The 12,118-nt window shown below is 42.5% G+C and overlaps 1 protein-coding gene across 2 annotated transcripts in view; it reads right to left on the reverse strand.

Annotated features, from left to right (window-relative positions):
- LOC148312893 (uncharacterized) overlaps positions 1 to 9,184 on the reverse strand; it is a 69,921-nt gene extending 60,737 nt beyond the window's left edge. Inside the window, exon 1 of one of the 2 annotated variants that reach the window (XM_088271229.1) lies at positions 8,756 to 9,184. In XM_088271229.1, the coding sequence (XP_088127355.1) occupies positions 8,756 to 8,870 (115 nt within the window). In that variant the 5' untranslated portion in view covers positions 8,871 to 9,184. The remainder of the gene's footprint in view (positions 1 to 8,755) is intronic. The other variant, XM_088271224.1, reaches the window with a different exon arrangement.
- Positions 9,185 to 12,118: the final 2,934 nt, after the last annotated feature.

Here is a 12,118-nt window from a genome sequence, read left to right on the forward strand (position 1 = left end):
TTCAATTGATGCTCCGCGTCACATCCTTGTGATCACCCGGCAGCATCTTCGTACGACCAGAGTCGTCCAGCCGCAATCGTTCGGGTGGAGACGTCTAGCTGCGACTTATCCTGAGTTTCCTAAGTCGCCTAAGCTCCGGTATTCCCACCGGAACCGCAGGTGCCAAGCAAGCGTCGCTTGGGCTTGAAATGATGCTCCGCGTCACGTGCATAGTGATCACCCGGCAGCATCCTTGTTCGGCCAGAGTTGCCAGCCGCAATCGTTCGGGTGGAGACGTCTGGCTGCGACTTATCTTAGTTTCCTAAGTCGCCTAAGTTCCGGAATCCTCACCGGAACCGCAAGTGCCAGGCAAGCGTCGCCTGGGCTTGAATTGATGCTCCGCGTCACATCCTTGTGATCACCCGGCAGCATCCTTGCCAGAGTCATCCGGCCGCAACCATTCGGGCGGAGACATCTGGCTGCGACTTGTCTTAAGTTTCCTAAGTCGCCTAAATTCCGCATCGGAACCGCGTCAATTGCCAGGCAAGCGTCGCCTGGGCTTGAGTTGATGCTCCGTGTCACATCCTGTGATCACCCGGCAGCATCCATGTACGACCAGAGTCGTCCAGCCGCAATCGTTCGGGTGGAGACGTCTGGCTGCGACTTATCTTAGTTTCCTAAGTCGCCTAAGTTCCGGAACTCTCATCGGAACCGCAGGTGCCAGGCAAGCGTCGCCTGGGCTTCAGTTGATGCTCCGCGTCACATCCTTGTGATCACCCGGCAGCATCCTTGCCAGAGTCGTCCGGCCGCGACCATTCGGGCGGAGACATCTGGCTGCGACTTGTCTTGAGTTTCCTAAGTCGCCTAAGCTCCGAACTTCCCGTCGGAACCGCATTACATATGCCAGGCTAGAATCGCCTGGGCTTGAAGTGATGCTCCGCGTCACGTGCTTGTGATCACCCGGCAGCATCCATGTGTGGCCATGAGTCATCCAGCCACAATCATTCAGGTGGAGACGTCTGGCCGCGACTTTCCCTTAATGTCGCCTTGGTTCCGAATTTCCCATCGGAACCGCATTAAGCGGGCTACAAGGCCGCGACTCTTCCGAGAGTCGCATTGGTTCCAAACTACCTGTTGGAACCGCATAAGTTTCCTGGCCGTCAGGCCACGACCCCTCTGTGAGTCGCCTTAGTTCCGAACTTTCCGTCGGAACCGTATGAATTTCCGGGCCCTCAGGCCGCGACCCCTCCGTGAGTCGCCTTAGTTCCGGATTTTCCGTCGGAACCGTATGAAGTGTGCTACCGGGCCGCGACTTGTCCGAGAGTCGCTCCGGATTTCCCATTGGAACCGCATCAGGCGGCAAATCGTCTCGAGCCCGCAGCGACCCCGCCTTCCCATGATTAGGCGGTTGCTGCGTGGTAGCCTTCGCTGTTCTTGCACGCGTATTCGCCGCGCGGCTTCTTTCCTTTGATACTCCCAAGGAGTCGATTGCGCACATTTGCGCCTGTAGTACTCCGTCCGCGGAGTCATTCCCCTTCACATTGGTGCGTCCGTACGTGACCGGTCCCAGTGCGGTCACTATAGTCAGCTGACCGTTCCTTTGAAGCACTGGGGTGTCGATCGGGAACATTAGAGACGCGTTGTCGAGGCCGATAAGCAACTGCGGCTTGATAACGCCTCCGGTCTGCGCGAGCGTGCCACCTTCACGAACAAGATCCAAGTCCTTAATGGTCCTCGCCCTGATCTCGAATTCCCCGTTTTGTTCATTTTCCAAAGTCACCGTTACACGCTGTGACCTGTATGTGTTGCCTCGTCCACACGCGCCTTTGATCGTCAGATTCCTTGCTATCCCCGTAGCACCTATCGCGCGGGCGACACCCTCCTCGAGGAGGGTCACAGACGCAGCCTCGTCCAACAAGGCGAACACTTTTGCGGTCCCCCGCGGTCCCTTCAAAGTAACCGGCAGCACTTTGAATGTGACCGGGACCTCACAGTCATTTGTCCACAGCACCTGCGCACTGTCCACAGCGTCCTCACTTTCATCTTCCACAACACTGTCCGTGCGGAAGGAGTGCAGGATCCTATTGTGGTGTTTTCCGCATACATCACAACTTCTCGCTTCACAATTTGGCACCTTGTGCCCTGATTCCAAACACTGGTAACACAGTTTGGACGACCGCACAAAGTCCCAGCGGTCATCCACGGTTTTCTTCTCGAACCGTTTGCATCGGCGTATGTTATGCCCGTTGGCCTTACAAAATACGCATTCCTTATCACTTGTTGTGTCGCGCGTCGCAAACACGTGATACCTCGGCTCGACGCGTCGAGCGTTCTCGCGGCGGGCGGGCTCGGCGCACTTGTCGCGCTGACCCGCGCGCTCCTTGTCTCTGTTCCTCGCCACCATTCTGAACAGACCTCCGTGGCGCGTGATGCCGGCGGTGATCTCGTCAAGCCAAGCGGCGAGATCGTAGATACTGCTCCTCGTCTCGCGGCGGCGATCGCGGAACCAATCCCACCGGAGTTGCGTCGGCATCTTGGCAACCATCTCCGCTAGCAGCTGCGGGTTGTCGAGATAGCAAGCGTCCATCCCGTCCACGGTGGTGATGACGTTGCGTATCGAAACCGCAAAATCCACGACTGCTTCGTCCGCGGGGTGGTCGGCGAGACTCGGCATCCTCCGGGCGTCTTCCAGTATCTGCGCGATGATGAGTGTCGGGCTGCCGAAGGCATCCTCCAGCGTCCGCAATATTTCCGACACGTTGCGCGGATACAGTAGCAGGCCTGCTACCATGTGACGCGCACGCCCTTCCAGTGCGCGCGCCAATCTTCCGATGTTGTCAGCGTCCCCTATCCCCCATCTCTCAGTAGATTGGAGATATGCCGCGTTGAAGCGGCGCCATTCCCTCGGGTCTCCGCTGAACTTGGGCAACTCCGGCGGCTGCCCCGACCATCGAAAGTAGTCCCCGCCTCGGGGTGAGGGCTCCGCGTAGATTGCTCTTCCGTCATCTCTGCGGTGCCGTTCGTCCGGTCGAGCTCTGTCGACCCATTCGCGTACCGGGTAGCGATCGCGTTCGTCCGGTGCGCGCCAACGCAAGCCAGAGGTTTCCATACGCCTCGGCTCCGCGTTGCCAGTAGGCGCCGGGCCATGTCCCCCGGGCGCTTCTCCTCTGTGGCCGGTCAGTTCGTCCCGCGATTCCCCAGCGAATCGCGTAGGTTCCGGATCCAACACCGGAACCGGTAGAGCTGCGGCCGATGTCCTGAATCCCGTTCTGGGCTGATTGGCGGCGTCGTCTTGCCGCGTTCGTAGGTGGGTGGATTGTTCGACACCCGGTCGTGACTCCTCCATGAGTCTTTCCGTGCGGGGCGCCGAAACTGTGACGCCACCCGCGATAACCTCCCCCCCTGGGGAGCTTACGTTAGCTGCTGTCCACTGTGACAGGAGCTCACGGAGTTGCTGGAACTGCCTCTCGCTGCTAGCGGCTAGCTCCGCCATCTGGCGGCGCAAGTCGCTACTCGCATCAGTCCGGACTGAACTGACAGAGTCCCGATCCTCCTCACGGCGCTGCTCTTCGGGCTCCATGGCGACGTTGCGTCCCGACCTCAGGGATGCAGGCATCGTAGCTGGAGACTGCGTTGAAGGATCCGGCTCGAAGGACCAAAATGTAACCGGCGTGGGTTACGTGCGATGACTCTCAAAAATGTACACGCCTGGCCTTCTTCGGAATCTCCCAACTATGCCACCGTTGTAAGGGGTGACGTTCCAGACGGCCCCGCCGTACCGAGTTACCGAGTAAGCTGGATACGGACGGAGGTGAATGGATGTATGAGCCGGGAAGAGCGGGCACTGGACCGACAAGTCAACCTCAATAGCCCTGATAAGGGCTTTCCGAAACTGGTCCGTGAATCGGTATAATGAGGCGAAGCGGTCCAGGCTGGCGGCGCGGCGAGTCGTCCAAGGAGCGGGAGCGGAGAAATGAAACACAGGTTTCAACAGTCACACCAGAACTAGTTTATTCTCTCAAAATGCGCCCTCTATATACCCGGCCGTGATCGCGTACCGCCCGACAGTGGGAAAGTACAGCCAATCAGCGGCCGGGGGAGAGAGACAGCCATATCTCTGTCTCTCTCTAATGGGCACCGGACGGGCTACACTTTCATACCGTACCGGTGCCGTTCCAACAGTTCGTTATTACATTACAATTTACAAGTTTATTTTATCAGTAATCTATTTATACAACTTAACATCTAGGCGCATTTAATATTAACATTGTCTTATTCTTTCTTATATCTAACACATTCTGTTAATACATGACAAATCGGTAGAATCCATAGAGGCCCTTCTTCGGGCCGCATTCCGACGGGCGACCGTTTCGCTCGCCGCCAGGCGCCTGGAATTCTTTTTCAGGGCCGCCGCACGGGGTGTGCGATCTGTCCGTAACACATACCCTTTTCTGTTGTATTTTAGCTCATCTTATCTAACACATTAAATATAGCTGTTGCATTTCTCCAGCATCGCTCGTATTATGTAGACACCGCAGCTTAAAAAAATCTGCCTCGTGAAAGTATTTTCCTTCCTGTAATCATACCCTTTCCAATTGTATTTTAGCTCACTCAATCTAAACACATAATAAGAACAACAGGATTACGGAATACAGCCTGAATGAGGAACTTTTCGGGTGTTTATTTCGAGGGATAATTATTAGTGAGTGAATTCTTATAACGTTGCTATTTTACAAAATTATACCGCTAATATAAGGTAACTACATATTACTAGTCTTAAAAATAAAGGATATCTATTCAGTGAACGCTATGGCATTAGATATTTTTTAATGTCATCAAATAATTATTTGGTTAAAAAATACATTTATCATTTATCACTTTATTGTTTCGGCATTAACTTTGTGGTAAGACATGTTACAATGATTAAAGAAAACACTTCGTTTTTTACTCAAGTGGTAAAAAACAAAGTGTTTTCTTTAGCACTTCATGACATATTTTTTATACAACAATATTATTTTATAACAATTGCCTGCATTTTCTGTAACATCAGTTAAAAATACTCTCGCCAAGTAATGACTAAAATCATATACACTAAAATTATTTCATTTGCATTATTTTTATTACGATCCAAATTTAATATCCCCGAAAAATTGCCATCTCGATCAATAGGCAGCTGTTACTACATGTATGTTTAACATAATATAAAACATTATCACTATTTATATGTAAGTATACGCAAAATTTTATTCAGATAGTCTGTGCGGAAATAAAAAGTAAATAGGAAGTTTTTAAAAGGTGTCAGTTGTAGCTTACACAAGCCTTCAAGATTAGCAATAATACATATTGATTATTTTAAAGGATTCTTTTTAATCAAATTAATGCAGAAAGATAAAGAGAATTATGTGATAAATAAACTTAGAAAAAGGCTAGTACAGTACTACTATTGGAATAAAGAAAGGTGGCCAAGAATAAAGTCTGAAGAGAAAAGTGCATCCAGATTCCACCCTTCAAGGATGTTTCTTTTGTTGCTTTTTCATTAAATGGCTGAAAGAATATTATCAAAAGAAGAGAAGTAATCATCGAAATCCAACGTAATAATAAAACATATTTAGGATTCATTCAACCTAATGTATCATAGTTTAAAATATAAAGCTTCAAACATAATGTATGGAAGTGAAGCATGATGTTGGCAAAAGGAAGAAAGTAGATTGCATGTAGTCGAAATGCGATCTCTCAGCGCGCCAAAACGGTATATGACGGATGAGAAGTTCGAATGGTGAGATAAAGAAGGAATGCAAGGCTGAGATAAGCATTTTCGATAAAATTAAGAAAGACGTGTTGAGATGGTTTGGGTATATGAATTGAATAAGTGAAGGAAGAACAATAAAAACAGCAGATCTATGAGGCGAATTTAGCAATAGAAACAAGAGTGGAGGAAGACCAAGGAAAACTTGGCATGATCAATTATATAAATACTTGGGCGTAGTCAAGTCAGGAGTCTGAATAATCGGCAGTTATGTATAAATAGATGCATGAATGTGGAATAGGCGAATATTGTTTGCAAATACAGATTGGTGTGACGTTCTATTCTCTCTGCTTACCCGTGGGGCGCCTGATAAATGATCTAATAAATACTCGGATTCATCTAAATATGATCAATGGTAAATAAAATACTATCTTCTGCAATGTTCAGCGCTCTTGCATTCACGTAATGATTTGAACGTATAACATAAAAATACTGGGTTGTTAAATATTAATCGTATTAATCATTTAGAAATATTTTTTACATCTTGAAAAGAATCTTGACACGATAAATAAACAAATGTGCGTTTCTTTTTGCCAATTCCCGCGTTACACTTATGATTATCATAATTTGGTGAATAGAGAAGGCACACAAATGAAAAATAACAATAATGCTGACCTAGAAGTAACTATACGTGTGGGAATCTAGCGTAAATGCTACCAGAAAGCAACAAGCGCTCGACTTTTCTTCGCCCGCCGTCCACAAATAATGTGTAAGCTTTACGAATGTGATTATTTATTCATTTCGGTAGTAAGAATGTAGCGTAAGTGAAAATGACATGCTTTCAAACAATGGTACGATTCGTAACGCACTTAAAATCGTTCGCGGTGACCGCAGAAAGATGTATTGACTGTTACCCGCCTTCGAGAGAGAGACGTTCAAATGATAATAAGATATTACATTTGTTTCGAGCAACTCGACAAGCAAATCTTACCACCGAGCAAGCAATACTTAAGAATATTATTGAAACACTCACTTTTCAGTATTTAGGTTTATATTAACATCTAACTAATTTTCAATCTCATGTTTAAAATGCTTCGTCTACATTTATAAAAAATTGAGCTCGTAACTGTCTAGATCCAACTTGATAAACAGTATTATTAGTCCCTCGCACCGCATAAAAATATATGTTCCCCACAAACATATTTTTTTTAATGTATAACATATTACTATAAAAAAAGTCCCTCTCCAAGCACAAGAGTCAAGCCAATCAGTCTCTTTTTTGGAGAGGCTCAGCGCAACTAAAATTATAAGACTAGATTAAGTAGAAATGTATAGAAATTGTATTCAAAATTGTAACTTTATTAAAAAAAAATAATAGTAATAATAATTATCAAAGCTTTTATCTCACAACCAATGAACAGTTTTAAAATTTATGCGAATTCTTGCAGATCTGTGTTTAACGAGTGTTTTATCGGCTTACCAAAGAATATTATCGTTTTAGCTAGTGGTGCGAACAATATTTGGGTAGTCCATTTATAAATTTGTCTTCACCATCTCGGTAAATGAGGAGTTTATATTAACACACATCGAAAAATACATAACCTTATAACAGACCTGCATACCGAGAGCTTCGTTTCGTATAACAAGAAAACTCGTTGTTGGCTTCCTTGGTCAGGTTTAAGGTCAAGAATTTGATAAACCTGATTAAGCCATGTCGTTTCAGACCACACATTCCTTGAGAAATTATTTGGCATTAAAATTTATAAAATTAATACATTTTACGAGTCATTCTTTTACGATAAGTTTATACTCCTATTTACAACTGAATATTCAAATTTAGGTATATTATCCACATTTAAATCAATTGTTCCTAAAACTAACTAACTAATTAACTAACCATCACGCCACTTCCCCGCAGGGGTAGGCAGAGAGTTTGTTTTTGCAAACATTCTCCGCCTCTTCCACGTTCATGCATTTCGTCATACATACCCGACGATTATTACGACTCTTAACCTGACCACTTTCAAGTATTTGGCATACCTGATTGCGCCAAGTTTTTGTGCCAATTGTTCCTTGTGTACAATAAACTGATTGAATCGAATGTCTTATTGGATGACCTGTGCATTGGATGTTTTATCATCAAGAGTTCCACAACGATGTTGAAATTAACCGAGGCTTTGGTAGATTTTTGTATAATATAATGCACATAGTAAACGCAATCAGAACCTTTATCAATTCGCTGCGGTTACGATATTTTTGATTGTGAGCCCTTTTCCTCTTCAATTGAGGGATAAATTTCAATAGAACACTTTTTAGCATGCAGATACTAGAAATTTATATTATTAGTGTAATATGAATGTCATTGCGGTTGAAATAAACTATCAAAAAGTAGAATTTATGTATTTGACATTTTGCGATAATTAATCAATAACGCTTGTAACGTTTAACGTAAAATGTTTAAATAATAACAAACAACCGATCATGTAAGATGAACGTAATCAACGATTGGACACAACGTAGGTATAAACAATTTACATATATTTCAAAGTATTTACAGGAAATCATCGCTCAAAAAGTCAATTTGTGCAACACCAAAACATTGTATTATACCATAGTTATTGTTTTTAATAATAACAAAATATTATTAGCATAAGCTTACATAGTTTCCGCCTACCTACAATTATATACTTAAAAATAAAGATAATTACAAGTCAACAATAGGAAGTCGGCTATAAAAAATGTGATCAAATCTCTCGAATATCATCTACAATATTAATAAAATATTCCAAGTAAAAGAGTATATAGTTATAACTGTATATATTTTAATTAAATATGTATGATTAGTTTCGGTTAGATGGTTATGTACATAAAAACAAAGAAATTGTAATTAAAGTAATAGTTTCGTAGAGGAGTGTATAAATTTGGAATTGTATACGTCATTTTAATTGGAAATCAGATCTGTTTACCGTAAGAGTAAGTCATGAGAGTAGTAAGGAGAAAAGATGGAGCGAACAAGGCGACTAGTCGTACCTTCCACTTGAGACGCCGTTAGCGAGACGAGGACCATCAGCAACATTGTACAGCAGCTACTTCTCGGCACACCGAAGAGCAAGTTCTTCCTATTTATCATCGTTCTGAACACCATGATTTATAAGTTTTTAGAAATTAAGTTTATCGCGCGAAGCACAAGAACTTTGGGCACTGTTTTCATTAAAAAGTCGGCGAGGCGATGTTACATTGTACCGGCCGCATACCTCGTCACAACCCCCCGCTAGGGGTACGAAAGTCTGGCATCCTGTGCGCGTGAACGATAGTTTGGCACAAAAAACAGCTCTCGGATTCGCGCAAGTCGCTCGCGGAAGTGGCGCAGGTTGCGTGCTTGGCACCTGTCACGCGTTCAAGTCTCCGAGCAGGTAAACCGTCCGCTGCGCTCACCTGCCAGTCGAATACTGCTGCTCGGTGCTCACAGCGTAGAGAGCATTTCTCTAGACCGCCACCGACTAATGCTAAGCTAACAAATGGGGCACCTGAAGAAACGGACAACCAGAGGCGCGCAACCGGTGCGATATTTATTTATTACAATTTCTACTTTGGAAGTAATTGTAAAAAAGCATTCGCTTTGAAATCCCCACAACTATCAACCATTTTAGGTTATTTACCTCTATTTTATAAAAGAAAGAAAAATTTGGCATCATCAAGTATATATTTCAAATACTTGAAAGTAGTCAGGTCAGGAGCCGGAATACGTGGAAGAGGTGAAGATTATTTCTATAGACGGATTGGTGCGGCGTTCTTTTTTCTCTACCCACCACCACGGAGAAGATGCGGTAAGTCATCACGGTAAGTCAGTTTTAAAAAATATATATTTCAATATCAAGCCAAGATGTACGTCTTCCGTGATCACGCCCAAGCATTTTATATACTTGATTATGCCAAGTTTTGCTTGGTTTTTCTCTGTTCCTATTTCCAACTGCATTCGCCTCATAATTTGTTAAACCGTTCTCTCCTCACTGATTCGTTCCAAATGTAAAAACCATCTCAACACACCTTTCTTAATTTTGCTAATAATACAAAACTATCGCGTCTATTATTACTATAAACTATTAGACTAGCGTTCACTAGAATGATTTTATAAATTCTTTGATGTATCAAAATATGTTTTTATTATTTATTTAAATAATAGTTGAACAATATTAGCATGACTTAAGAAAAACATGAGGACAAATTTGTAATATCTTAAACTGGTTAAATTAACGCTTCAAAAATAAATTGGTTCGAAAGGTTTTTTACCCCTGTCGAAACTCTCTAGAACTCTAGGTAATTAGTGGCAAGGAAAGAGTAAAGAAATTTCCCTTCAACATAGTTTTCAGAAGTTTTGGAAACTTCTACGCATAGGTGATAGATTACGTGAAATATAATAATGTTTCTTAAAGATGTATATTTTCGGGTATAATCATTCGGGAGAAATATTAGATTTATGCATGTAGGTACTTTATTTACAAACTGTTTTTATGAATCAATATTTTCTTTGAAAGTTCGCTCTTCGAAACGCAGCATTTAATAAGTTGTTGATATCATTGTAAGTTTTTGGAAAGTAGGTACCAAGTACCGATGGCGTTAAAAATAATTTACTCAACAGTTCGGCTGTCCAAATTTAAAACACAGTAAGGGACATTTTTTTTGTAGTACCTTTTTTTTGCATTTTTGGACTAAGTGGAGTCTACTTAATCCATAAATGCAAAAAAAAACGGACTACAAAAAAATGTCCCTTACTGTGTTTTAAATTTGGACAGCCGAGTTCTCGCGTCTAGTAGACTTGTCGCCAGTTAACCTTTCCAAACTCTCATAGGGTGACCATGGTGAAAAATATAAATATACATTACAAATTATATTTCTTAAACATTGTTTACTCTAAGTTTTGATTTGAACAAAGTCACCAGGATAATAATGCAACAGTGTAATAGACGTCTAATTTTTAGTCTGAGAGATTCGCTAGAAAAACGCAAACGATATAAATACAGATTCAGGGCAAAGGAAGATTGAAACAAAATATTTTAATTTATAACTTCTAATACCTAATCTTTAAACAAGAAGTGCAAAATTATTATTAAAAGACCATTACATCGCAAAGCTCACTGCTAGTGGATCGATTCACCGGAATTTTATTTACAACGACTTTGGCATGAACAACTAACGACAGTGACTTTAAACTGGCTCTCAATCCGTACTGTCAAGTCCGTATGTCATTGCAAGTTAATGTTACCGAAATAAAATAATTACTGTTTTATTACCGAATAAAGTTAAATCATCCATACTGCGGCTGTGTTAACTTTGTCGTCATAACGATTTTAGTGTTTCCAAGTTTAATCTCTCATATTAAGAGGATCAAATCCCGTAAACCTATTTGGAGAGACTAAACCAGCATAGAGGAATTGTGGAAAGAAAGGTGGGCCAACAAACACATCGCTCACTCCTTTCAAGAACAACATAAATCAAAAATCGTCAATTTTCAGTTGTGCATGTTTTCGGAATGCCCATAAAATAAAACAAAAGCGGCATATTTTAAACTTAATATGTATTTACCAGCTACAGGGCAGAAAGTGTTGTTTTTGCATTTTGAAGAAAAGTTATTGTTTAATTATTTTTTTAAAAATACTAAATATTTTTCAAATGGAGAAAAAACCTTCAGGTTTTTAACTAAAAAGATCTGCTGCAAAGTTCAATAAGTGGCTTGATATTTATTTTTAATACATTGTATTATATTTTTCAACATTAAAAACGTTCTCCTGAAAAATCAAGTTTTTTTTATTTATGAAGTTCTTGAAAGGAGTGAGCGACATAATTAACAAATAATAATAGTGGACCCAACAGTTAGAGTACTGGGTTTTGATCTGCCTCGAATGACATGGATACAGAAGAACCGAGTAAGAATGGAGCAGGGTTGCTGCAAGTACTTGCTCCGGAGGTGGGGAAAAGGGATAACCCTGATTGTAAGTGTGGAACTGAGAGACCACAGGACACATATTCAATTCAATTCAATTCAATTCAATTTATTCAATAATTAATATATACATTACAAACTAACATTTAAGGCGTATACATTAAAAAAACAAATTAAAAAGTAAGCCAGAAGACTTTTGTTAAATGTGTAGAAGAATCCAGCTTCGGAAAACTCCCTCGGACACATGGAACAGATCAATATCCAATGTGATATTGTTCAACATAGCGGTAGCTCTTCCTACAGGCATAACCATCGGCAGGTAAGTCCTGTGTATAGGAATGTGAAACAATCTATGCCGACGCTGTCTTAGGTAACTATCGGGAACATACAGACCAATGCTCCGGATAATTTCAGTATCATCGTTCATACCGCGCAACAATCGAAAAAAATGC

Source organism: Brachycentrus maculatus, unplaced genomic scaffold (genome assembly GCF_059751285.1).
Source record: "Brachycentrus maculatus isolate JH-2025_06_01 unplaced genomic scaffold, ASM5975128v1 h1tg000029l, whole genome shotgun sequence".
NCBI lineage: Eukaryota > Metazoa > Arthropoda > Insecta > Trichoptera > Brachycentridae > Brachycentrus > Brachycentrus maculatus.